A 27,392-nucleotide genomic window follows, 5' to 3' on the forward strand; every position below is an offset into this window, starting at 1 on the left:
ATGGTTTTTAAGGGACGAAGGTTGCGTTACTTGAAGGAATGGGAGAATCTCCCCGCTTTTTAATGTAAAATATAGATGTTCTGCGAGCCTCTTCATCTGCTTTGTACACTATGTACGCTGTGCCAATGTAGTCTGCTACGTACGAGATGCTAAGATGGCCTCTCTGTGGCTTCAGCGGCTTGCACGGGCGCGTACGACTTATGAGCTATCCTGATTCTTTAAGGACAGATCAGTGGTTCACTGCGGTAAAACCTCCATCGAAGAAGAAAAAGACGGATGTTAGCAAGAAGACGCGAGACAAAACACCTGCTTGATGCAGTACAAAAGAGTGAACACTAAAAATGTTGGAAAAGTTGGTGCATGAGCGACTACTGGCGGCAGCCGATGAAATATTCGCGCTGTTTGAAAGAAAGAGCGTCGTACGAGGAGGAACTTTCTCGAAGAGAGGAGAAGCAAGCTATTAACAAGACGTGCTACACATCGAAGGTATGTTTATGTTTTCGATTTCTTTCTACTTTTTACATATCTTAACTTGGTAATTAGCGGTCGTGTATGTGCGAAATTTTCTCACAAGCTAGTTTGGAGACCAAATTTAACAGAAACATTTCGTGAAGGACATGGTGTTAAGGACAGCAACATGGATGTTGGTAGATTTTGCAAAACGAATGGAAAAGGCTGTGGTAAACTCTTTCCAGAAAAAGGAGGAATCCAGAGCCACGTCTAAGAGTGCAGGCAGGAGCACACAGGTAAGACTACATTTTGGGCAGTAGGTTCTCAATTGGACTTGTCTTAGGACCAGAATTGTTCTCGTCAGACACCGAGCAGGGCCGGATGGAATTGTTTATAATACGGGATGTCTATGGCGCTATCTCAGTTCCTCTGCTGGATTTACTCCTCCGAAACTGTCTCTGGGTCACGTGGCTGATGTATTTCTCAGCTGTTTGATATATTTAATAAATTATTATACACTGTTATATGTATTATATTTTCATTACGTAATCATTTGTTTTTTAATCTAATTTATGTTATTAATTTAATTATTTAATAACTTACTTGCAAACCTAAGTAAGGGTCATTCAACCGTTGAAGAAGGTTTGACTCAAACCAAAACTGACTCTAACCAAAGCAAGTTTTCCCATAGAAAATAATGTAAATCCAGGGAATCCGTTCCAGACACCCAAAAATCTGAACACAAAACACATTTTGTTGACAGTAATTATAGTTCGGGGCCGCATGTTGGCCTTGTGGTGAGCATATTGGCCACACAGTCGGGATCGGTAAGATATGGGTTCGAATCTCCATTTGGGCATCTCTCTGTGGAGTTTCTATGTTCTCCACGTGTGTGCGTGTGGTTTCTCCGGACACTCCGGTTTCCTCCCACATTCCAAAAATATGCAGACTCTAAATTGTCCATTTTTGTGAATGTGAGTGTGAATGGTTGTTTAATAAGCCCCGTTGGCGACCAGTCCAAAAGTCAGTTGGGATAGGCTCCAGCATACCCCCGCGACCCTAGTGAGGACAAGCGGCATAGAAAATAGATGGGTAATAGTTTTATTTGCAGAAAATGTTGCAAAAATAATTGCAAACATTTACCATCACTTTTACCTTTATCTAATTTTATATGCAAACAACAGAGAGGGGAGTGTTGGAGTGGAGTTTTGCAGGGAGGGAGGAGAGGAGATTATGCTTGGAGAGCAATCCCTTTTTCCTCGTTGATCCATAATCCATAGACAGTAAAGAAGGAAAAATACAGTCCTACCAGCTTGCCTCGTTGTCATGAAGGAATCCAGTTAGTTTTGGGTGTAAAACAAAGCTGTCCAAAACAACCTGACCTCTATAGATGCCAGAAAACATGCACAAATACTTCATATTCACACAGGTAAACAAGTTATTCAATAATTCGCAGTAAGACAGTAATTTGAAACGTCTTCAAAGAGCCTGATGGCTATGGAACAAAAAAGCCCCAAGTCGTGGACCCAAAAAAATGTCACCGGCCCTGTCCAAAAACCATCAGACGGCATCTGCGAGAGAAGGGTTTTAAGAAGAAATTTTTTTTTCAAAGGCCTCGAGTCCTTCAACGCCACAAAATTGCCCGTTGGGAAGTTGCACAAGAGCACCAAACATGGGACATTGAAAGGTGGAAGAAAGTTTCTCAAATGAGAAAAAATGTAACCTTGACGGTCCTGATGGCTTCCAACGTTACTGGCATGACAATGAGATCCCACCTGAGATGTTTTCCACACAGCACAGTGGAGGGGGCGCCATCAATGAAGCTTGAGGTTGTGCAAGGGCGTCAAATGGTAGATGTCTATGTGGCGATGTTGCAGAGGGCGTCCCTCATGACTGGCCCTCTTTTGTGTGGTAATGACTGGCTTCTTCAACAGGACGCTGCAGTTCACAATGCCCGCCTGACTTCTAGAGGAATAACCTGGTATTTTTGGACCATCCTGCATGTTCCCCTGATCTAAATCCAAATGAGAACATTTGGGGATGGATGACAAGTGAGGTTTACAAAAATGGACAGCAGTTCCAGATAGTGGATACCCTCCGTGGAGCCATCTTCACCACCTGGAGCAAAACTCCCACTTGCCTCCTGGAAACACTGGCATCAAACGTACCCAAACCCATTTTTCAGCTGATAAACAGCAATGACGCAGCTACTTATTACTGACTTGTTTTTTCAACATTTTATTCTATTTCATGGGGGTTTCAGATTTGTTTAGTGTGTTTGTATTGTTTGTGTCCTGCAGATATCCAGCAGATGACTGCTCATCAAGAAGAACGTCCGCCTGGACGGTAGTGGGGGAGGTCCACGTTGAAGCAGGAGGTTCCACAGTTCCCCTGCATTAAAAAGGAAGAGGAGGATGTGAGAGCATCTTCTAGGACTGGAGGAGGATGACCTCACCAAGTTGCTACTGACTGGTGTCTCTGTGAAGACTGACGACCGTGAAGATAAAACACCTAAGTCCTCACAGCTTCATCACAGTCCAAGTGAGGAGAGCAAAGGGGCGGAGACTCCAAGCAGCAGCTCACCACAACACATGACACCAGAAGCTGATGGAGACCACTGTGGAGGATCACAAGCAGACAACTTCTTAGCTCCACTATCAGATAGTGATGACACAACGTCACACTCTCCTGAGGATGACAGGGACGACACCCAAGAACCTTTGAGCAGCGATAAAGACTGGGAAGGTGATAGGAGGACACTGACTGCTCTAAAAAGAAGACAACTAAGCTGTTTGACTTGCTCAGTTTGTGCTAAAAGATTTTCTAAAATGGGGGATTTCACTCAACACATGCGTGCACACACAGGAGAAAGACCTTTTAGTTGCTCAGTTTGCGGTAAAAGATTTTCTCAAATGGTAAATATGGCATCACACGTGAGAACGCACACCGGGGAAAAACCTTTTAGATGCTCAGTTTGCGGAAAAATGTATTCTCATAAGACAAATTTGAAAGCACACATGTTGACACACAATGGAGAATGAACATTTTCCTGTTCAGTTTGTGCTAAAAAAAACAAACATAGTCAATGCATAGAATTGTGTAGATGCTTATTTTAACAGCACACTCATTTGGAACTCATGAGGGACACTGGTATCATACACCAAGCATCTCATCACCTTCTAGGTAACTTCTCACGTGCGATGAAGTCATACGTGACAAGGTACCTAGAAGGTGATGAGATAGCACTCCAATGACGTGCTGGCTTTCTTACAACCCTGTTAAGAACCACTTTTGGGACTTTTCTACATGTTGAATATCATCCGTATGGATAATATTCTACATGTACAAAAGTCATTTTTGTTTTGTTTGTGTTGCAAACATTTTTTGGAATGAAGGCGATTTACTGTAGATTGTGACCTCGTTGCAGCTCTTCTTTCTTCCTCAGCTCTCATGCGTCGTCTTCAATATCGCCGTAAAATGGCAGCAATGTGACATCATGGATGCTTCAAGAATCCAAAGACAAAACAGAAGACAAAGGCGGAAGTTAGCAACATGTTGTGACAGACTCGAGACAATGGGCGAAAATGACGTTAAGAAATAGTAAAATGCATTAAACTAATCTGACATAATGGCCGATAGATAATTCAACTGCACTTCACGAAGCAAAATAGTCACGCCCTGCCCTGTTTGTTTCTTGTTTTCGGCTTGACCTCCTGTTTAGACTTATTTTGTCATGCCCATTTCCTGTGTTTGCCCATGTGGCAACTTTGCGTTCTGTTTAAAACGCTGACAACTCACCTGTGTCTGTCTGTGTTCTGCTGCATCGCTACGAGTCGCCGGATTGTTACCTCAGTTTGGTGTTGCCGCATGTTTGCTTTCTTTCAGTTTTTGGGCTTTTTACCACTCTGGTATCACTCTTTATCTTTAACTCTTTATCACTCTGCAATGCAAAGTGCAAACTGATGTTGGTTCAACGATCTGACGTTGACAATTCAATGTTGATTCTACATTGTTTCAACGTTCATTTGCTATCTGGGTATCAACTAGGAGTGATGTTCGCATTTGGTTCTGTCTGAGGTACGAAATATGAAACCAAGTAGACTTCATCCAGGAAATACAACAGTGTTAATTCAAACTGCACATGTTAAAAATAGAAGTTCGGTTTTGCTGGGTGCCTGCCCATGCCGGGGTGAAAGAGAGCAAGGGAGTAGATAGAATTGCTAAAAAAGCAATCAGGATGACGTATATTATATGTACCTTTTGGAAACGGAGACCATAAGGCAATCATCAAGAAAGAAATCATGGAGAAATGGCAAAGCAGGTGGGGCAGGGATTGTAATGGAAGGAAATATCAGAATGTAGAGAAATCTAACAATCCACAGGCAGTGAAGAGGAAGAAACGAAAGGACGGTTTTAACGAGGTTACGGTTCCATCACACAGGATTAAGCAAAACAATGACTTTGGTTGGTAAATGTCAATTGGGTGAATGTGTGGAATGTAAAATTACAGACAGAATATATGTTGTTTTAAGAAATGTAGGCAGTTATTGAATATTTGAATAACAACTATATCATAGAATCTAGGTTGTTTTTTTATTTAGTTAATGTAAAGTAAATTATACAGTATAGCACATATGCATATAGCACATACTCCGATACAATAGGTGGCGGTATGCACCGTCACAGTCACGGCTGCAACCCGCCAGCAATCCAAAAGAAGAGAAAAGGAACCGGAAGAAGTAGAGGCGACCTAAACGGCTGTAACAGAAGATTCAAGTTTACGATTAAGAAGTTATATAATATATAAGAAGTTATATAAGAAGTTATATATATCCACGACAAATATAGCATTACCTCAAAAATTCGATTTTAAAGCCCACGAAATGGAAGTTGAGCTTGGAGCATTGAAGTGCAATCTGCAGTGAAGGTTGAAGACGTGATAGAAGATGAACCACTGCTAGGCTAAGATGGCGACGTCCCGTCAAAGAGAAGGCCAAAGAGAATCAGCGCCACCAACCCCCAGCAAATCATCAACGGAGAAAAAGTTCGAACCTGCAGATAACAGTGAGCGAGTTGAGGTTTTCAACGACGTTTTATGAGGCTATCTTAAACCCCAAAAAGAGAGATGATGAGAAATTAGCCGACCTTTTTGAGCAAGTTAAACAAAGAGCTGCCATGATTGTTAGCTTGACGAAGGAAGCGGAGTTCAAGTTAAAGTTGAACAATGAATGTGAAAGACAAATGAAGAAACTGGAAGCAACCGCTTGTATAAAGACCGGGGTCACAGCCCATATGGTAAAAGAAAGTTACCAAAGCAAATTTAAACCATTTGCATTTTTGTGTTATTTGTTGTGTTGTGTGGCAGGATGGACTTTTTCATCCCGCATAATAGTGGGTTACCTGCTGTGACCGCCAGAGGGCACCCTATGAAAAGGGGCCGTATTATCGTCTCCATTCTCTTGCTTGTTGCAAGAAAGGGTAGCTGGTGCAAGCCGGTTCCCCGGGAAATAAAGGGTAGGTTCTTATATGACAATTACGTTTCGACAAGTGTAGGTAGTTACGGTATAGTGTGGCCAGACTGTCATAGAGTTCCTGTTGTGTAATTGCGGGATAAGTTGTTGGCTTCAGGCTGTGTCGTTCTCCCGGTGCTGCTGCTGACAGGTACGTGGTCCTAGTTGGTTTTGGCGTCCAGCCACCTGTGTAACCTCTTCATTATGTTGACAGTTTCGCCGCTGGCGTATGGTGCCTAATCTCCACTTTTGCGGCACGGAAATCTTACGGACATGGAGTTGTGGCAGTGTACTATTACAGCACTCCCCTCCCCGGCGTCCATGCTCACGGCCCCCTAATAAAAATCCCTAGTAAAGACACGGGTTCCTGTTGTGGCCTTAACCCACGGCAAGATGAAACTCAACTCTGAACCCTTGACGTCACTTCCTGTCCACCCACCACTCAACTTGCCTAGGGAACCCACATGAGCATGAGTTTTATTTATATAATAAATGGCTTATTTACACTTATTATGTCTACTATATTGGGTAATATGACTGTAAAAGTGACTATAGGGGTGTTATTTCACGTCTAGGGGGGATCTAATGTTAAAAACCTGTATTTAGAAGGTTTTCTATGCTCTAACTACAAAAATATTACATTTACAAATAAGCAATCCTACTCTGAGGAAATTCACTTGGGGGTCTGGAACCAATTAACCGTGATAAATGAGGGATTACTGTTAACATTTCTTCAAGGTTGGCAGGGCTGAAAGTGTGTTTGTATCCTGCAGACATCCAAAAATGAATTGCTCATCAAGAACAATGTCCCACTCAGCTGCAGGGGGGGAGATTCCCTTTGAAGCTGGAGGATCCACAGCCCCCCCGTGTTAAAGAGGAAGAGGAGCAACTCTGGATCACTCAGGAGGGAGAGTGTCTTCTTGGGCTGGAGAAGGCTGATCTCACCAAGTTGCCACTGACTGTTGTCTCTGTGAAGACTGAAGATGATGAAGACACACCGCAAGCAGACAACCTCTTAGCTCCACTGTCAGATAGTGACGACACGTCACATTCTCTCGAGAATGAAGTCTGGGATGACACTCAAGAACCTTTGAGCAGCGATAAAGACTGGGAAGGTGATATGCGGACTCACACTGCCAACAAATACTCTGAATGCTCCGAAAAGAAGAGAGGTAAAAAAAACGTTTGGCCTGTTCAGTTTGTGGTCAAAGCTTTTCTTTTCAGAGCCATTTGACAAGACACATGCCGACACACACAGGAGAAAAACCCTTCAGTTGCTCAGTTTGTGCTAAAAGCTTTTCTTTTAAGTGGGATTTGACTCAACACCTGAAAATGCACACAGGAGAAAAACCTTTTAGTTGCTCAGTTTGTGGGCAGAGATTTTCTAATAAGTCAAAATGGCATCACACATGAGAAGGCACACAGGACAAAAACCTTTTTCTTGCTCAATTTGTGGTGAAAGTTATTCTGCCAAATTCAGTTTGACTTACCACATACTGAAACACATGGGGGAAAAAGTCTTTCGTCTTCCGGTACGGTAGGTGGCGTTGTGCACCTAAACGTTGTTTGCGACCCGCCATAAACCAAAAAGAAGAAAAATGAAGACTAAACTATGGAATCACAGGAGTGCCAAAATTAAAAGGGACTACGTGTGGAAATACAAAGAGAATCAGTATTTTAAAAAATACAAGTGTAGTCATCTCCTTTTTCCATTTTGTCATTGTTTTTTCTGTATTGTTTTTGTTTTTTCCATTTTGGCATTGCTTTTCCTGTGTTGTCTTTGTCTTTTCCGTTTGCTTTTGTCATTTAGTACACTAGGTTCTTTAGTTACGAACATCCGATTTGCGAACATTCTGAGATACGAACGCAAGCTGACTGGTCTATATTTTCATGTATTTTGCCTTGTAGTAACTCCATATTTATACTGCTGTGAGTGCTGTGACACTGGTAATGGGACCAACAGGAGAGGAAGACGGGAGAGAGAGAGTGAGTGAAGGAGAAGCTCTGCTGGGTAACCCAGCAGAGCTGGTAAATAAAGTTATAAAGAGTTAATAGGCCTGCTTAATCTACAACACCCACAGAACACTACCTCTTTTAGAAGAATGGACAACAACGACGATTTGTCCTTTTTTCAATAACTCCTCCTCCTCCTCCTCCTCTACCACCAACTACGTATGCTCGACCACTCCTCTTCAAAGGTAAATAACATTTATCATTACGTATTATTATATCATTTTTGTTATTGTTTTTTTCATTAATTATCCTGGTTTAATATTACTACTGCATCCAAACTCATATTTACATACATACACATATACTGTATATGTATACACGTACATGTAGTACCTATATCATTGGTAATATTACCTTTTATTCGACTTATGAACAAATCGACATGTGAATGGTCGTCTGGAACCAATTGTGTTCGTAAGTAGAGAACCTAGTGTAATGGCAAATGCAAAAGAATGGAAATGTCACAGACAGAAAGTCGCAAAGTAGACGCAGATACACGTTTATCAAAAGTAAACAGGGGAAATTTAAATAAGATAACGCATTTACCTCCTCAAGATTGCGCCACACAGCTTCATCCATATCTGCATTCATCAACGCAGATTTAGCCTTTAAAGACTTTTTTATAAAAAACTTTCCATGAAATCTGCCATGACAATTCTCGTTGAACACCTCTTCTCAATTCGTCCACGTCCACCGTATTTAAATTTCCCCCTTTTACTTTTGATAAACGTGTATTTGCGTCTACTTTCTGTCTGTGACATTTTTTCCGGCCTCCCGAGTTTCCATAACTACATAGCCCCTGCAAGCCGAAATCGTGTAACGTATGGACTAGTCAGCATCCTGGCAGAATGTGGGCGGGTCATTCTTTTGCATTTGCATGCTTTTGCATTTGTCATTACTAAATGACAAAACAGGAAAAACAATGACAAAATGGAAAAAGAAAATGACTACATTTGTATATTTTTATTATTATTGACTTTCTTTGTATTTCCTCATTTGTATACATTTTTTATTATTGATTCTCTTTGTATTTCGACACGTAGTCCCTTTTAATTTTGGCACTCCTGTGATTCCATACTAAACAGGCTGATCCGCTGTGTCTTTCCGGAACTGCCGACAGAAGTTTCAAATTACGATAAAACAAATACTGTAGATAGATTTGCAGTAAATATAGCAACGGATATCTCAACTATTTGTTTTTCTAAAGCCCACGAAACGGAAGTTGAAATGAAGATTGAGGACGTGATAGAAGATGAACCACTGCTATGCTAAAATGGCGACGTCAAGTCAAAGAGAAGGTGGAAGAGAATCAGCGCCACCAACTCCCAGCAAATCATCAACGGAGAAAAAGCCTCAAACTGCAGATAACGGTCAGTAAGTTGACATTTCCTACAGCGTCTTTTTGGTCGGCGTCTTAAACCAAGAAAAGAGAGGTGACGAGAAGTTAGCCGACCTTGGTGAGCAAGGTAAACGAACAGCCGCCATGATTGTTAGCTTGACGAAGGCAGCGGAGTTTAAGTCAGAGTAGAACAAAGAATGTGATGTGTGAAGATAAATGAAGAAACTGGAAGAGCAAAACCGTTTGTGTAAGGGCAAGGGGCTTATGGTAGAAGAAAGTTACCCAAGCAAATTTAAACCATTTGCATTTCTGTGTTATGTGTAGTTATGTTATAAAGCAAGATATGTTTTGGATGGTTGAATATTAGGGGCTTAAAGGCTATTGTTAAAAGAAAAGCACAGTTTTTATATTGTAAAAGGCAAACATGTCATTGTAAAGTTCGGCAAGAAACGTATGGTTTACAGATGATGGTCTAATTTATTTCGAACATGCATACAGTTAGGGATGTCCGATAATAATGGCCCATCAATATCGGCATAAAAATATATTAAGTCAATATCGGTATCAGGGTTTTTGCCATATAATGAAAACCTCTTAAAAAATGGTGTGTACAAGTCTATTGTCTCCCATATTTTCTGGCGTGTAAGTTATGATCTCATCAAACCAGGTCTGAAACGTGCTGTAAACCACCGTGGGTGGCTATTAACAAGCTAGCTTTCTCATGACTAACATTATGTCTGTCGTGTCTCCTTTGGATATTAAACTTGCGATTTGGAATGACTGCAAAGCTTTGGCGGAACCAAGACTTCTTCCATCAAAATTACCAATTCCCAGGGCGAAAGCCATCAATCGGGAAATCATGGAGTGTATTCAACAAACATTTCTTTGATTCAGAACAACATCAAAGCATCATAGCAACAAGCATGTTGAACATTTTTACCATGAGAGATTTGATCATTTCGGTATCGGCTGTGGCTTCCCTTTGCTTGGATGACGGTTGACATTCGGCCGGGCAGGGACTTGTACAACTGGTTGATGAAGGCATCTGGGATGGCATAAAACGCGGCCTCGCATGCCTTCCACAGGCCATCTAGATTCTTTGGCTTTGTCTTCCAGGTGTCTTCCTTCATTTTTGCCCAAACGTACTCAATAATGTTCATGTCTGGGGACTGTGCGGGCCACTTTTTGAGAACTTTGATCTTCTTCTGCTGCAGAAATTTCTTGGTAGAGACCGGTGTATGGCATGGAGCGCCATCCTGCTGGAAGATCTGACCCCTGATCAAATATCAAATCTCTCATGGTAAAAATGTTCAACATGCTTGTTGCTATGATGCTATGATGAAGTGTAAAACGGGACAAGACTTTTGTCCAGCTGTCTATTTGTGACCATTACGTAACTGATTCAAGACGGTTCAAAGACACGTCATGCCATTTTTACCAGAGAATGCCAAGACTAAAATGATTCATATGAACCATAGTTCTCAACAATAGGAGGACTAGTTAGGGAGTTATGAGGTTTTTACTTCATACTGTCTACCTATGACAAGACCTTTGTCCATGACTGTAGACAATGTCTTATTATCCTTCTCCTTATAATATGATGACCAACAGAGGGCGGGTTTTTAAACTAAATGCTGTACACCCATATATAAATAAAAAACCCAGTGAAAAGGATGAGTTACAGTAAACAACTATTGTCTTCAGTATTGTATCACAGCCTATAACCCTGGAAAAGGGTGAAATTGAGTCTGGCAGTGTGCTCAAATGCTCATGTCCTGTAGATTAAATGATCATCTACTGTACTGATCAAAAACATATTGGTCCAAAATGATGAATTAAAGCGTTTTTTAATCTAGTACACAGTATTTAGCCTGCGTTTAGTTAGCAGGCTGATCGCCAAACTACACTTTTTTATAAGGAGAAGGATAATAAGACATTGTCATATGGTGCGTTGAACTTGGGCGACACGTAATGTGCAGAATCAAATCAATCTCGCATTACAATACCAATCTTTAACATTCAAAGCATGATCGCAATCCACGTTTTCTTTTTTTTAATAAGCTAAAATAATATCTCTACAAGGAACTTCAGCTTCGCCCCCTCCGTAGCCGTGCGTGCTCCCGCGGAAGGGTATGCACTTTCTATCAGGGATGTCTACTTTGGCACGACACCGGATTCACCAAACTTGTCAAGTTCCCCAAGCCACGCTTTGCCACGCCCAATCGCAAGTATTTGATCTTTAATATGTGTCCAGATCGTTGATGTATTTGACAATAAGCACTCTTGCTTCTACTGGACCTCCGTTTAGCTTGATGAATTAAAAAATAAACAGGAAAATCTTCAGAAAATGAAAGAATGCCTCTCTTTGCGAAGACAGTCAAGGTCAGGACCAGTAGAATGGTTAATGATGACGTAAACGGTATTGAGCAAACATCACTGATATTGTGAATCCAGGGAAGAAAATCAAATGTCATAAATGCTGCAGCTGCACGCTGCATTGGTTTCCACGCCACACTAATAATTACATGTTCACAGTATTTCCGGGGTAAAATTAACATATTTTGCACCATCAGATTTTATTGAAATTTAATCTTCACACAGATATTAAAGTCAATAGAGTCAATAGAGTCCTACATACGTCTTACCTTGTCCTGAAGCTCCGATCCATGAGTTTGAAAGACTTAAAGTTGGACTCAACTTTCCTGTATAGCAGGGGTGTCAAACTCGTGCCATGGAGGGCCGAGACACTGCAGGTTTTCTTTCCAGCCAGTCACTAAAGCAGGTGATTTTAATGATCAACACCTTCAGTTTGAGGGAAGGAGCTCATCACTTAAATCACCTGCTGAAGAAACTGTTTGGAGAGAAAACCTGCAGCGTCTCGGCCCTCCAGGGCAACAGCTTGACACATGTGCTGTATACGAATGAAAATACACCCGATATCATATGAAAAAACTGCATTTTTACAGACGGCCCCATGGACTCTCCTAATTGAGCGCGTGCGCACAGTGTTAAATTTTTGCCTTGCTAAAATACGAGGATTGTATTTGTTACATTCCTACTTGTGTTTTGACCTGGGCACGCCGCGCTGGATGATGACATCGCTAAGCGTCACTGCTACTTGGCCGTACCGTCCAGAGGCGTACAAAATGCCCTTACTTTGCATATTGTCCCCATAAATGTCGCTTAAATGGAGTTTCAAATAAGGCCAGATGAGTTAAATTTGAATACCGAATAAAGTGAGAACTACAACTACAATTCCCATGACCACCACATACCCGGAAAACGATGACGTCATCGACAGACAGACTGTAATGCTTACTGTCTATACTTAAAATTGCTAAAAAAAAACAAAAAAAACACATCCAAATAAAGCCTGCCGTGCTGAAATCCAATGCTTCATTTCCTAGTATCGATTCAATCGATTGATTACCTTTTAAACAATGTTAGAGCGATCAATATGTCGTGCTGAATGGAAACTTGATAGCGCAGATCAATGTGTTGAATCGTAGGAATGTAAATTGATGTAGTGATTGAATCGTTACACCCCTTTTAAATACTCAAAAAAATTTAAAAATGAAAGTGTGAAAGAAAATAACATTTAATTAATGTTTATTGCTTTTGATATGTTGTACTCACATTATTATGCAATATATTATTACATTAATGAAAAAATGGTCTCAAAATAATGTTCACAGTAACTGCGTATCGGAAATAATTTGTAGGACAATTATCGTCCAGCAAAATTTGTTATTGTGACAGGCCTACCTGGCGTGGCATGTATCACAATATTTTTGGGATGTATCAAGATATGACTATATAATTAAATTCAGAGGCTTGGATAAAAAGCTAGAAACCTTAACCCATATAATGAAATATACTTGTCTCAAACTGCAAAGCACATTTATTGGTAACAAACTGTGCAATATAGCATCTAAGTGCATCTAATGTCTACCAGACTAGATCAGTGCAAAGTATTCAGAATTCAAGTATCCACTTTAGTCGCACCTGCAAAGTGCAAAACATCAGTGCATCGGTCAGTTCATGTCATCGTTTACTTTTCTTGTCATAAGGAATGCCATGAGCAAATGGGTTTTGTATTTTTGACTGGGTAAGTGTAGACGGGCTTGCTAGATGAGTCTGTCTCACGCTTCATGACACACTCTTTGTACTCAACCCTGTGTTTGCGCTTGAGATGGTAGAACAAATCTGTCGTCCTCCCACGTTTTGCCGTCACCGTTGCTTTGCAAGCTTTGCACATTGTGGTCTCTTGGACCACCTCTGCTGTAGCAAAACCAAACCACGTCCATATTACAGAGGTACCGCCCCGTTTGGCAGCAGTTTCTTTGTGTATAGTGTCCTCTGCTCCTCCGCCTTCAGCCATGCTAATTTCCTCTCTTTTGTTGTCTCTCCTCAATGTGCCGATGTGCCAGTACAGTGCGCTGTGGCGCGCAGTCGCACATGTCATTAACTCTGAACTCTGCTCTTTTCTTTTTAAAATGATCATTCATACCAGTCTGAGCCATTTTCTTAGCATTGGAAGAATGTATACCGGAAGGTCGTTGTTGTCTGAGGATGACATTTTTAATTTTTATTTTAATTTTTTATTGAGACAAAAGTAAACCGATAACAAACGTGACATAAGTTTCAAGGAAATTTACAGGGTTAAATCATGCCAGAACAGCCTGCTGCAACAGAACACCAAAGTTAGATCTGGTAATTTAAAGTATATGTAATTAACAAAATAAACGGTAAACAAGAAAATAAATTGAATGTAATTCCAAACAATATTGTTAAATACAGCCTATTATTGGTTAAAAAAAAAAGTGCATATTTAAGCAAATGTTACATATTTTTGCCTAAATTAAGCATTTTCAAGCATAAAAATGGCTAAATTAAAATACAAATGTAAGGCATTCAGAAGACACATTCAAAGATGCTGCAATGACAAATGAGCCATGTTCCGCAGATGGGCCTTGGGCTGCACTTTTGGCACGCCAACTTTTCTGGCTCTTCATCGGGCTAGTGGCGTGGGCTCTACGCGCAAAATACAACTCCATTTGCGACCAGACTTGATGGCAGGTTTGAATTATCTCACAACAGGCACAATTAGGCCTGTCACAGTAAGAAGTTGTGCTGGACGATAATTGTTCTACCAATCATTGTCGATAATCGATATTATTGACATTTTTGGAGACCATAATAATAATAATAATAATCATTAATGATAATGAGAATACATCGTATCAAAAGTAATAAACTTTAAATTTTCAAGAGTATTTAACATTGTAATTGGAATGTCAAGAGCTTTTAAATCAATGAAACAAACAAACGACATAACTTAAGAAAACAAAAAATACAAACTCAATTGAAATAAAATGGACTCTCAGTCTCTTAGCAAAAAAATTGCACTTAGGGGTAGGAGACGTAGGGGTAATATTTGAGCTAGACCACATACAGTATCTGTGGTGGAAGAGTACAAAGCAATGTTTCTGATATCCTTCAACACGTCTTCTTTCCTCGGTGATACAGTTCATGAATTGCTGTTTTTGACATGGACAGTACATGTATGTTCTCCCAGGCACTTGGTACTGTCCAACATTTCTAACATTTCCCGAAATGTTGGCTTTCTAACTGTATTTTTAATTTTTTTTAATTTGTATTTTTTAATTTGTATTTTTTTTGCAATGTAGCGAACAAGACTGTCTGTGAGCGCACACCATTTTGCACTGTTTTGTTTATGTGTACTTTGCCTATCAAACGCCTCAGTAAGCTTTGGCTGTCGGGACGAAGGCTCTGCTGCACTTCCACACTGGAGCTGTGGCATTCGGCTGAGAAACCATCGCTTTTGTGCCCTCATTCATATTAGCGTTTGCTTGCTAACTTGCTAACTTGCTCTGTGTATCCACTCATTAGTAGCCACGCCTCCACGTACTGAAACAAAGAGGCTGAATGGCTGAAGGGAGGGTTCACTCTCTCCGTTCATTCCACTTTACAACAAATGTGCACTAACACATGCAGAGTGAACCCTCTCGTCATCCAGCCTATGAGGTACTGTAAACCGAGAAAAAAAAACGAGGGATTACTGTACTCATGCCTTCAAGGTTGGCAGGTCTCAAAGTGTCTTTGTGTCCTGCAGACATCCAACCGATTGCTCGTGAAAGACAACGTCCCCCTCAGATGCAGGAGGGGAGCTCCACTTTGAAGCGGGAGGATCCAACGCCCCCGCATGTTAAAGAGGAAGAGGAGGAGCTCTGGACCACTCAGGAGGGAGAGCATCTTCTAGGACTGGAAGTGGCTGATCTCACCAAGTTGCCACTGACTGGTGTCTCTGTGAAGACTGAAGATGATGAAGACAAACCAGCTGAATCCTTTTTCTGGTTTTGTCCTGCAGATGTCCAGCAGCTGATTAGTCATCAAGAAGAGTGTCCCCGTCAGTTGCAAGCGAGCGCCACTTTGAAACAGGAGGATCCACAGCCCCCCCATGTTAAAGAGGAAGAGGACGAGCCACAGCTCTCCCATGTTAAAAAGGAAAGGGTGGAACTCTGGACCACTCAAGAGGAACAACGTTTTCTCGGGCAGGAAAAGGCTGATCTCACCAAGTTGCCACTGACTGTGAAGATAGAAGACAAACCACCTGAGTCCTCACAGCTTCATCACAGTCCAAGTGAGGAGAACAGAGGGGCGGAGCGTCCAAGCAGCAGCAGCTCACCACAACACATGACAACAGAAGCTGATGGAGACCACTGTGGAGGATCACAAGCAGACAACCTCTTAGCTCCACTATCAGATAGTGATGACACAACATCACACTCTTCTGAGGATGAAGACGGGGACGACACCCAAGAACCTTTGAGCAGCGATACAGACGGTGAAGGTGATATGAGGACTCATGCTGACAACAAACACTCCAAATGCTCTAAAAAGAAGACAGGTAAAAACTGTTTGACGTGCGCTTTTTGTTCTAAAAGCTTTCATTATAAGAGTAATTTGAATGTACACATGCGTAGACACACAGGAGAAAAACCTTTCAGTTGCTCTGTTTGTGCTAAACGCTTTTCTCGTCAGAGCCATCTGACTCAGCACATGCCGACACATACAGGAGAAAAACCCTTCAGTTGCTCAGTTTGTGCTAAATGTTTTTCTCTTAAGGGCCACTTGACTCGACACATGCTGACGCACACAGGAGAAAAACCTTTCAGTTGCTCAGTTTGTGCTAAAAGCTTTTCCTTTAGGAGCGGTATGACTCGACACATGCTGACGCACACAGGAGAAAAACCTTTCAGTTGCTCAGTTTGTGCGAAAAGCTTTTCCTTTCAGAACCGTTTGACTCGACACATGCTGACACACACAGGAGAAAAACCTTTTATTTGCTCCGTTTGTAGCCAAGGATTTGCTCGGAAGTCAACAATGTTTTTACACATGAGAACACACACAGGAGAAAAACCTTTCTATTGCTCAGTTTGTGGTAGAAGATTCTCTCGAAAGGAATATATGGTATCACACATGAGAACGCACGAAGGAGAAAAACCTTTCCATTGCTCAGTTTGTGGTAGAATATTTTCTCGGAGGGAGCGTATGATATCACACATGAGAACACACAAAGGACAAAAACCTGTTTGCTGCTCAGTTTGTGGTAAAAGTTATTTTCGCCAAACCACTTCAGCTAACCATATAGTCAAACACACAGGAGGAGAAAAAACTTGTTGTTGTTCAGTTTTGCTGTTTAGGCTTTTTGTGTGAGTCTATATTATTGACACACATGCGAACGCACAACAGAGAAAAACCGTTTAGTTGCTCAGTGTGCGGTGGGATTCTTTCAGAAACAGCCCATGCAAAAAGACACATGAGATAAAATGGTACGTACTCACAGAAAGTCTGGTTCGCTACATTCAAAAGAAATGCAACCATTCAATACAGTACAAAAGCCAACATTCCGGAAAATGTTAGAATGTTTGAAAGATCATGGGAGAACGTATATGTCACAAACAGCAATCCTGAACTATAGAACCGAGTGAAAGAAGACGTGAAGGACATCAAAAATTTAAAATTTTACGCCGCCAGATGCCTATTTAGCCGGTTGTTCTCCATTTTATTGTTATTAGTATAACTTTCCTTTCAAGATGAAATATCTGTGTTTGGTCTGTGATTTTTATCAAATAAATTTCCCCCCAAAAATGCTACAGTGCGACTTATGTTTTTTTAAATTCTTCAATGTGCACTTTTGGCTGGTGTGACTTATACCCCGGAGCGACTTATAGTCCGGAAAATATAGTAGATGTTGTGGACACCCTGGGCATAGTGACACCTTGTTCTGGTAATGCTTAAAAGTATTTTGCCAAAATATGGCAAAATACTGTAAATATTTACATGTATCATGAATGTACCCGTTACTACATGTTCACAGCATGTAAATAATACCAGAAAACATTGTTGGAGGTATTGGACATGAAATTCTCCACAACTTACTAAAGGTCAAAGGACCACTTTCGAAAATTAATTATGCCAATTCCACCTCCACCTCACGTGTTCGTTGATCTCCAGTTATGAGAAGGAAAGAAGACTCACAGACCAGATTAAGTTTTTTGTGTTGAGAATAAATCAGACAGACTAGGTTAACAGCTTCCGTCTCATCCACCGGTCCCCTGGTCCTCCATGCCAGCTGAATGAGAGAGGGTCCTGGACTCTTCCCCTTCCCGCCTTTTAAAATTGTTTTCACCAGGCCGTTGGTGCCAGTCTCTCCAAAGATAACTTTCTCCCGGTTTCTTTGACAAAGTTGTGTGACGCCAGCAGGTGCTAGTCTCTGAGTTGTTGACACTTATTTAGCATAAACATCACGTACTTTTCCCCAGTCTATCTCAAGGCTTACTGACTTCTTTCTGCCCTTTTCTGGCTGCTGGTCCCAGCTGGCCTTCACAATGTGTGAGCACTCACTATTTTTTTTACCTTTGACACGCTTAAACAGTTGTTCATCTACTCGGCTAATTGTTTAATAAAGCAATACTACTCGGCTAATTGTTTAATAAAGCAATATTTCTATAAACTACTTGTAATCACTCACTCAATTATTAGATTAATTGATCAAACGGTTACAGTATATCTATTATTTTAAGGTACTCTAATAATGCAATCAATAAACATCAATGCAAACAGTTATTGTAAAATCTACTTGTATGTTACTGGGAGGAGTTGTGGTCTAATCCTCTCCTACCATTAGCACCTCCGATCAAAGGGAAGTGTAGCTTCCTGAGTTGGGTATGAACGACTTAGTCCCAGTCTTAGTGTAAGGAACCAATAGGAGGAGGGTGTTGGCACACCAATTCCGCTCACTCTTACTGTATTTAAGGCCTAGGCTACCAGCACTTGTTAGTTCGCTGACGAAGCTCTTCGGATGAGGAGTGAAACGTCCGACACCTTCTTCACAGAAGTACAGATGACGTCTCAAGAAGCCTTTCCCTCGTTTTTAAAATATACTTTGAAAAATATGGAATGAAAGAAAATGACAATTTTGCTAGTTTCACCACTAATTCACACAATCTTGAATTGAATAAAACATATTTTCAGTCTGACAGCTTCAATCAAGTGTATTGTTTGTGTTGGCAATGTTTGTTGACGATTAAGGCTATGGAATCACAGGAGTGCCAAAATTAAAAGGGAATACGTCTGGAAATACAAAGAGAATCAATAATACAAAATATACAAATGTGGAAATACAAAGAGATTCAATAATAAAAAAAATATACAAATGTAGTCATATTTTTTACCATTTTCTCTTAATTTTTTCTGTATTGTCTTTGTTTTTTCAAATTTGCCGTTGTTTTTCCTGTTTTGTATTTGTCTTTTCCAATTGCGTTTTCGCATTGCATATTGTCCTTGCATTTGGTAATGCCATGCGAATGTGGGCGGGTCCTGTGGGACCCACCTGCCTGTGGGGCAGCTGTGGGCTGTGGACCCGCCTGACCTGCCTGCTGGCAGAAGGACCCGCCCACAGCCTTAGCTTCTGCCAGCATTTGCATTTTATTACCAAATGCAATGCGAAAACGCAATTGGAAAAGACAAATACAAAACAGGAAAAACAACGGCAAATTTGAAAAAACAAAGACAATACAGAAAAAATTAAGAGAAAATGGTAAAAAATATGACTACATTTGTATATTTTTTTTATTATTGAATCTCTTTGTATTTCCACATTTGTATATTTTTGTATTATTGATTCTCTTTGTATTTCCACACGTATTCTCTTTTAGTTTTGGTACTCCTGTGATTCCATATAAGACGAGCTGAGCGAAAGAATAAACTTGCCTCTCATCTTTTTTCACTCAGACCTTGCATGTCAGCGGGCATTGTCAAACGCTCGCTTAAATTAAAGCGGTAAAACACAACACAGTGAAAACACTCATCCAGCCTTAGTCGCTCAAACACTAGCATGCGCTGCTAAACTAAGTTAACCCTGGTAGCTTCCATTCACGCTCCGTAAGAGGAGTTTTCCCGCCAACTTTCGCCATTTTGACATGTTTAGATTGGGAGTGGGCGGGTTAGTTTTTGTGATGAGATTCAGCCACAATTGAGCGGTCCACCGAGGAAATACTTCCTCACACAAACGATTCAGCTGAGCGCACCATGAAGATTTCCATTTGGGCGTGGTTGGTGTTTTCGAAGTCCTCCGGTGTTTGGGCATCTGGATCTTTCCCTCGTTTTCCGGTGCATCCTCCTCAGGTTCTTTTTTAAAATTTCACTTCACTTCGTTGTAATGTAATTAAATAATTTTGTATCCTAACCATCCATCCATCCATCCATCCATTTTCTATACCGCTTCTCCTCTTTTAGGGTCGCGGGGGGCATGCTGGAGCCTATCCCAGCTGACTTCAGGGGAGAGGCGGGGTACACCCTGGACTGGTCGCCAGCCAATGGCAGGGCACATATAGACAAACAACCATTCACACTCACATTCATACCTATGGACAATTTAGAGTCACCAATTAACCTAACATGCATGTTTTTGGAATGTGGGAGGAAACCGGAGTACCCGGAGAAAACCCACGCACGCACGGGGAGAACATGAAAACTCCACACACGGGAGAAACGAACCCAGGTCTTCCCAAGCTCCAGGCTGTTACTTTGTTGGCCAACATGCTAACCACCGTGCGGCTTATATCCTAACTTCTTATGTATTTATTTTATTTCTATTTAATTTTAAAGTAAAAAAAAATAGCCAACCAAATATTAAATGTGAAAATTGTATACTGTCAGGTGACAGCTTGCACTGAAATTTAAATCCCCAAAATGTGCCACAAGTGCATTATAATGATGTACGCAGCCTAGTGCCCGCTGTAGCTGAGCCGTGATCGGACTGTTCGAGAAAAGATGGCAGTGTCTGGATGCCACAAGTGGTAGATTATTCTACCAGCCAGTAAAGGTCTGCAGAATTTTCAGAGCTGTGTTGCACGATCTGGCTGTAAGAAATGACGCCTCCTTTCCACCTGAACGCAGCAGCCCCGATGCACCCTCCGCTGACCGCGATGCAGACCACCAGCCAGCTGCAGCAGCATTGCGACTGTGTCTTCGGGTGATGCAGCGATTTCATGGTGAGTTAATGAAGCAATCAGCGGGTTCTACTTTTTGCTTTTTTCATACAATAAACAAGTTTTAGTAATATGAGCACGGTGTAAGGGATCATGTAGAATAGGCAACATGTCACCTAAAACACTTGTATGCGCATACAACATTAAAAACGTTCAGTATTGTATGGAACCGATTAAGCAAAATCAATGTAATATCAGCCGGTTTAAAACGTATCAGGAAGAAGAACCCTGAACCACCGTGTCTGAAATTATCCTGACTCACTGCTAAAGGAGGCATTAGCTGTCACCCATTCTTTACTTCAGTTTATGCCAAACATAAACTACCAAAGAAGGAAAGGGTGGCTACTTTGAGGAATCTAAAATATAAGACATACTTTACTTGAGAGTTATTTCACACTTTTTTGTTAAGTACATAATTCCATATGTTTTCATTCAAAGTTTCAATGCCTTCAGTGAGAATCTGCATCTGTGAAGGTCTTCGTGCTTTTTAATGTTAATGTAATATCTACAATCAACAGAAATATAAATGCAACACTTTTGTTTTTCCTCCCATTTTTTATGAGATGAACTCAAAAATCAAAAACTTTTTCTACATACACAATATCACCATTTCTCTCAAATATTGTTGACAAATCTGTGATAGTGAGCACTTCTCCTTTGCTGAGACAATCCATCCCACCTCACAGGTGTGCCATATCAACATGCTGATTAGACACCATGATTAGTGCACACGTGTGTCTTAGACTGCCCACAATAAAAGGCCACTCTGAAATGTGCCGTTTTGTTTTATTGGAGGGGGTGGGGACTCAGAAAACCAGTCAGTATCTTGTGTGACCACCATTTGCCTCATGCAGTGCAACACATCTCCTTGGCATAGAGTTGATCAGGTTGTGGTTTGTGTCCTGTGGAATGTTGGTTCACTCCTCCTCAATGGCTGCGCGAAGTTGCTGGATATTGGCGGGAACTGGTACACGCTGTCGTATACGCCGATCCAGAGCATCCCAAACATGCTCAATGGGTGACATGTCCGCTGAGTATGCTGGCCATGCAAGAACTGGGACGTTTTCAGCTTCCAAGAATTGTGTACAGATCCTTCCAACATGAGGTGATGGATGGTCTGCCAAATTCTCTGAAACCTTTGGAGACGGCTTATGGTAGACAAATGAATATTCAATACACGAGCAACAGCTGTGGTTGACATTCCTGCTATCAACATGCCAATTGCACGCTCCCTTAAATCTTGAGACAGCTGTGGCATTGTGCTGTGATAAAACTGCACATTTCAGAGTGGCCTTTTATTGTGGGCAGTCTAAGGCACACGTGTGCATGGCGTCTAATCAGCATGTTGATATGGCACACCTGTGAGGTGGGATGGATTGTCTTAGCAAAGGAGAAGTGCTCACTATCACAGATTTGTCAACAATATTTGAGAGAAATGGTGATATTGTGGATGTGGAAGAAGTCTTACATCTTTGAGTTCGTCTCATAAAAAATGGAGCAAAAGCGTTTATATTTTTGTTGAGTGTATAAACATACATGCTGTTAACTCTCCTACTACACATCCTTGTCGTTTTGTTCTATCATTAAAAAAAAAAGGTAACTGACACATAAAACCATATCTGAATACTTTATGGAAATTCAGAGGTTTGTGGACCGTTACGCTGATAACCATCTTGTTTTAAATGCATGGTGTTTGACCCCGCAGGTCAACCAAGCCATTGCTCCGGTCAGTCGCACAAGTATCTCGGTGTCTTCCTTGACAACGCACTCATTTGGAGCACACACGTCGACGGCATCTCCTGCAGATTACACCAGCGGTTGCATTTCCTATGCCTTCTTAGAGTCCATGGTGTTGATCAAAAATTCATGTTGATCTTTCACGGAGCAGTATTAGAAAGCCTAATCGGATACCACAGCTTGGTTTGGTAACCCATCCGTGCAACTCAAGAGGAAACTAAGTCGGCTAATACATGTTGCTGGTAAAATTGTGGGTACAAAAGAGTCAAAAGATTTCTGAACTAGCCACTCTGCAACAAGATAATCAATGATCCATCACACATCCTGCACAGTGAGTCTGAGCTGCTACCACCGGGTAGAAGGTACAGAGTTCCTCACTGCAGACTGAACAGACTTAAAAATGAATTTGTTCCCATGGGTATCAAATTGGTAAATAAGGATAGATAAGAACAGATGTATGTGTTTTTAAACTGATTAGCACTTTACTTATTTGCACTGCATGTTTGTACTTTTATTTTGATTAGCATTTTATTTCTATTCATTTCAATAGTTAAATGATTACTATTATTTTAAATCTGGCATTTATTATCTCATTGGGGGGTGGTATTTATTTATTCATTTCTTAAGTAGACATGCATGCACATACACCACCGGTCAAAAGGTTCAGAACACCCCAATTTTTCCAGTTATTTACTGAACTTCAGGTGGTTCAAGTGCAATGAATAGCTTGAAATGGTACAAAGGTAAGTGGTGAAGTGCCAGAGGTTTAAAAAAAAAAAAGAGGTATGGTTACCCAGAACTGAAAAATAATGTATATTTCAGAATTGTACAAAAAGGCCTCTTTCAGGGACCACAAAATGGGTCAACAATTTAAAGCTGTTCTACAGAAATGGAGGTTGATCAAGCCTTGGCAGTTGGTGCAACTAATTCCTACAGGTGTTCCAAGTTCTGGAGTACTTACTATCTCCTCTGTCTGCTTAAAAACTGTGTTCGGAACACACTGTGGTACTATACCAAAGGTGAGCAAACTACGGTCCGTGGGCCAGATCCTGCCCGTTGTTGTTTTTAATCCGTCCCGCCGAAGATTGTAAATCTCAGAATTAAGGCTTGATGTGAATGATTGCATTCATTTCATGTTGACTTGTAATGACGACATTTCAACACCAGGTGGCGACGTAGACACAGTGACTTGAGAGAGCCATTTCCAATTACCGCTCTTCTTCTACTGGTCAGATCAGAATCCATCTGCAGCAATGCCAAAGAAAAGAAAAGAACAGTGAGTGCCGGGTGTTTAACAAAGAATGTGTGACGTTCTGCAGGACAGGAGCGAGCGTCCCCTGTCCTGCGCTCTTATTTTGGCGGGCTGTGTCCTCTCCTGGGAGGAAGAGGCAGCCGCTTCGTGCCTGGTGGCTGCGCAGCTGCGGTCAGTTAACATTTGTGGCGGATAAAAGGCCAGCGCCATCGAATGTGCGGTGCTGTTTCATTGTTGATATCGCCATTGCTCCTCGTCTCCGCGCCGTAGCTGCCACCTAAAGATTTGACTTACCTGTTGTACTTCGTTCATGTTTTTTCTCCCACAGAGCTTTTCCCTCTGTCGCTTTTTGTTTGTATCTTTACAACTGTGAGTACCTGCACCTGCTTGAGCACATTAAACGTATTTTTATTTGCAAGCCACTGCTTCTTCTCTGCATTCTGGGGGTCAAGCTTCCGACAGCTCTGCCAAAACGTGACCGAATGGACGCCTAAATACTTTTTTAACTGAAGTCCGGTCCAAGACTGTATGTTCTATTTGCCAAGAAACCGTTGCGGTTTTAAAAAAATACATCAGCCGTCACTTTTCCACCAAGCATGCTATTTACGCCAGCAACCTTTCAACACAAGAACGTGCGGCTACCGCTGACAGGTTGGTTGCTAGCTTGCAGGCTCAGCAAGACGCCTTGATTCGAGCAACTTCCATCCAAGAAGCCAGCACGAAGACAAGTTATTTACTGGCATTCAAACTAGCAAAAGCCAGCAAGCCTTTCTCCGAAGGGGAGTTTCTAAAAGAGTGCATGGTAGAGACAGCAAGTATTTTATGTCCTGAGAGCAGGAACAAATTAGCTCATCACGCAGGTCAGTGACTCGCCTATTGAAGTAATTGACGAACACTTAACTAGCGAGCTAAACAAAAAAGCGGAGTCATTTACATTATATTCTTGGGCACTGGACGAAAGCAATGTGTGTTAATACTTTAATGCTTTTTTCTGTATGTTTCATATGTACTGTTAACAAATGCAGCTTTTTTTTATATGTATCGTATCTTGTGCTGACCCGGCCCATCTGTCAAATTTTAAAAGTCTATGTGGCCCCAGGGCCGAAAAGTTTGCCCACCCCTGTACTATAACCTCGTGAGCATCAGTTGAATAGCATTGTACTGGAGAAAGTCATTTGTTGCTACAAAAACGGCTAGAAAAAAGGAAATGAACAATGGAAGAGAGACCATGTAGCACTTAAAAATGTAGGTTTTTCCTCCACAAAAATTGGAGTCTTCTGAAACTTTTGATCGGTAGTGTATGTGGTGCCACAGGTAGTGGCAGCATCTTGTTTTGCACTCTTCGGCATCATGTTTTTATGTTTACATGCTACAGTATTGTTTCAGTCTTACATTGTAAGGTTCACCTTTTGTGGATTCACAGATTTTTTAAGTGCAATTTTGCATATTGTTTTTATTGTGTTCTTCGTTCTTGTGGTGTATTACAGCGATCTGTTGCTCTGTTGTATGTGTCTGTTATTGTATTTACTACTTCTCCCAGTCGAGGGTTTTCTCTCCTCATGTTGAAGACGTATGCAGTTTCACCTCTCTCGGTGTGTTTACGTGGCTGTACGAGCATATTAGGACAATCGACAATAGCCTGCCATATATAGAGCCGCAACAGTCCTTATTGGCTAAGAGAGAACCCGCCCATTGTATTCTGAGTCCTGATTGGCTGAAGACCTCAATCAATCTCCTTTGTGCCAGGAAAATAGCTAACTGCATGAGCTGCTTGCTAACCGCCAATAAACAATAGACGAAGAAGCAGCAGCAGCCAACCAGCTAAATGAATCTTCGGTTCAAGGAGCACGGCGGCAGGAGCAATATGTTTTAACAAGGATACAAAAAAAGCTACAGCTCAACGGCGCCCGGACAAAGCACGGTCATGAAAGTTAATACATGAGAGTCACTTAATTTATTGTGTCCAACCTAATAGATTGGTCATTAAAATTCACATGAATTTTGAACTTAGTGTTTAAAATGTGACAAAATGCCTGTCTGAGAAAAGTGTATCAAGTGTATGGTGAGGGGTTTTACAGCCTTAAAACATACTGTATACTGTACAGTCAAACTTGTCTATAGCGGCCACTAGAGGGAGTCTGCAAAAGTGGCCGCGGGACTGCGGATAAAAGTTGTACAACACTACAGATGTTCTTATTCTTTTTCTTGTGTTTTCTTTCTTTTCTTGGGAGAATGAACAGAATAAGAATTTCATTGCTTTGTATAACTGTCCGTTTTACTATGCATATGACAATAAAACTCTTGAATCTACTAGGCTTGTTATTATCCATGACCCACAGAACAAAGCTGTGCTAGTAATGTCTTACGCTTGTTTTTAATATTTTACTTTTTATACGGCAGAGTGTCATTACAGCTTTAGTTCATCAGGAAGTGACGGGAAGTGACGGTGGGCGTCCCGAGCAGGAGAGCTAGGCTCAGTGTTAGCTGTGAGTTTCGAGAGAGTTGGGAAGTGTGTTTATGTTGGCGTGGATGTAAAGTCCTGCAGTGTTCTCCGCTGTTAATAAAGCCATTAAAGTGCATCGGCGACGTGAGTCTCTCCTTCCCCACAACAAGCGGCATTACAGTATTGACCAGTGCACACCAGGAAATAAACGGTGTCATTTCTTACAGGCATTGGCTGGACAGCTATGTAGTGGGGCTTGTTTAACCTTTGCCTTGTGGGCAAGCAGGAAGGAGAGACGATGCTGAGAGATGTGTGTGTGTTCTGAGCTGCTGTCTGGTGGCCGCGTTCAATAAATAAAGTTGGCAGAAGCAACAGGAGAAGTTTCCTTCTTTGCTTCGGAGCTGAATAACACTGACAAGTTAACAGACTAGTAGCGAACGGAAAAGAAGACGGCTTTTTTTGTGTCAAATACAGAAGATGAGGACTTTGATGGATTTGTGGATGAGGATTGATGAAAAATAACGTGAGTACATTCTGAAATACTTCAATTAAGTACAACCGAAGTTTTGCTCCCGCTGACTTTTAAAAAAACATACGATGTATTGTAGCGTCGCTGGGAGCACGTCCTGTTCCCAGCCTACTTTGCGGTAATGTTTTGGTGCAAATGCTCTTAAAGTTACATGTTTGACCAGGAAATAGCAAGCTCAAAAGAAGACGGCTTTTTTTATGTGGAACAACTGACAGTTTGTGTGGATCTTGTGAATGATTGTGACTGAGCTAGGACTCAGTAATTAAAGTCTACACACAACGGCTTCATTGATTGAAAAACAAAACTTTTTCGTGCATGAAGCTTCTACTTGAGTTGGTAATTTGGCCGCTATATGCGGTCAGATATTGACCAAAGGAGACAAAATGGGTGGCCGCTGGCCACGTTGGACAGGTGACCGCTATACACAGGGTCTATAACATGTAAATTTGCTGCGGGGGATTTCCCCCCCCCCAGCGGCCGCTATAGGCAGGTGGCCGTTCTATGAAGGTGACCGCTAAGACAGGTTTGACTGTATATCAA

The 27,392-nt window shown here is 41.4% G+C and overlaps 1 protein-coding gene across 8 annotated transcripts; it reads left to right on the forward strand.

The window, feature by feature from the left end:
• Window positions 1-5,205: 5,205 nt before the first annotated feature.
• Window positions 5,206-26,188, forward strand: LOC129179216 (zinc finger protein OZF-like). Of its 8 annotated transcripts, XM_054772161.1 has the most exons (5): window positions 5,206-5,514; window positions 5,816-5,964; window positions 6,734-7,132; window positions 9,181-9,347; window positions 15,449-18,925. In XM_054772161.1, the coding sequence occupies exons 4-5, from the start codon at window positions 9,239-9,241 to the stop codon at window positions 17,050-17,052; spliced, it is 1,713 nt and encodes a 570-aa protein (XP_054628136.1). In that variant the 5' UTR covers window positions 5,206-5,514; window positions 5,816-5,964; window positions 6,734-7,132; window positions 9,181-9,238; the 3' UTR covers window positions 17,053-18,925. The 8 variants fall into 8 exon arrangements, 7 of the variants coding, with proteins under 7 accessions (XP_054628136.1, XP_054628132.1, XP_054628133.1 ...); XM_054772157.1 differs by lacking the exon at window positions 5,816-5,964; XM_054772158.1 differs by lacking the exon at window positions 5,816-5,964 and having other exon boundaries at window positions 6,734-7,075.
• Window positions 26,189-27,392: the final 1,204 nt, after the last annotated feature.

Source organism: Dunckerocampus dactyliophorus, chromosome 4 (genome assembly GCF_027744805.1).
Source record: "Dunckerocampus dactyliophorus isolate RoL2022-P2 chromosome 4, RoL_Ddac_1.1, whole genome shotgun sequence".
Taxonomy (NCBI): Eukaryota; Metazoa; Chordata; class Actinopteri; order Syngnathiformes; family Syngnathidae; genus Dunckerocampus; species Dunckerocampus dactyliophorus.

Excerpts from the sequence above, each read along its gene's own strand:
- LOC129179216 (XM_054772156.1), top strand. The coding sequence starts at position 9,226 with ATGAACCACTGCTATGCTAAAATGGCGACGTCAAGTCAAAGAGAAGGT. Across the intron at positions 9,344-15,448 it reads GCCTCAAACTGCAGATAACG|ACATCCAACCGATTGCTCGT; the intron begins GTCAGTAAGTTG and ends TGTGTCCTGCAG.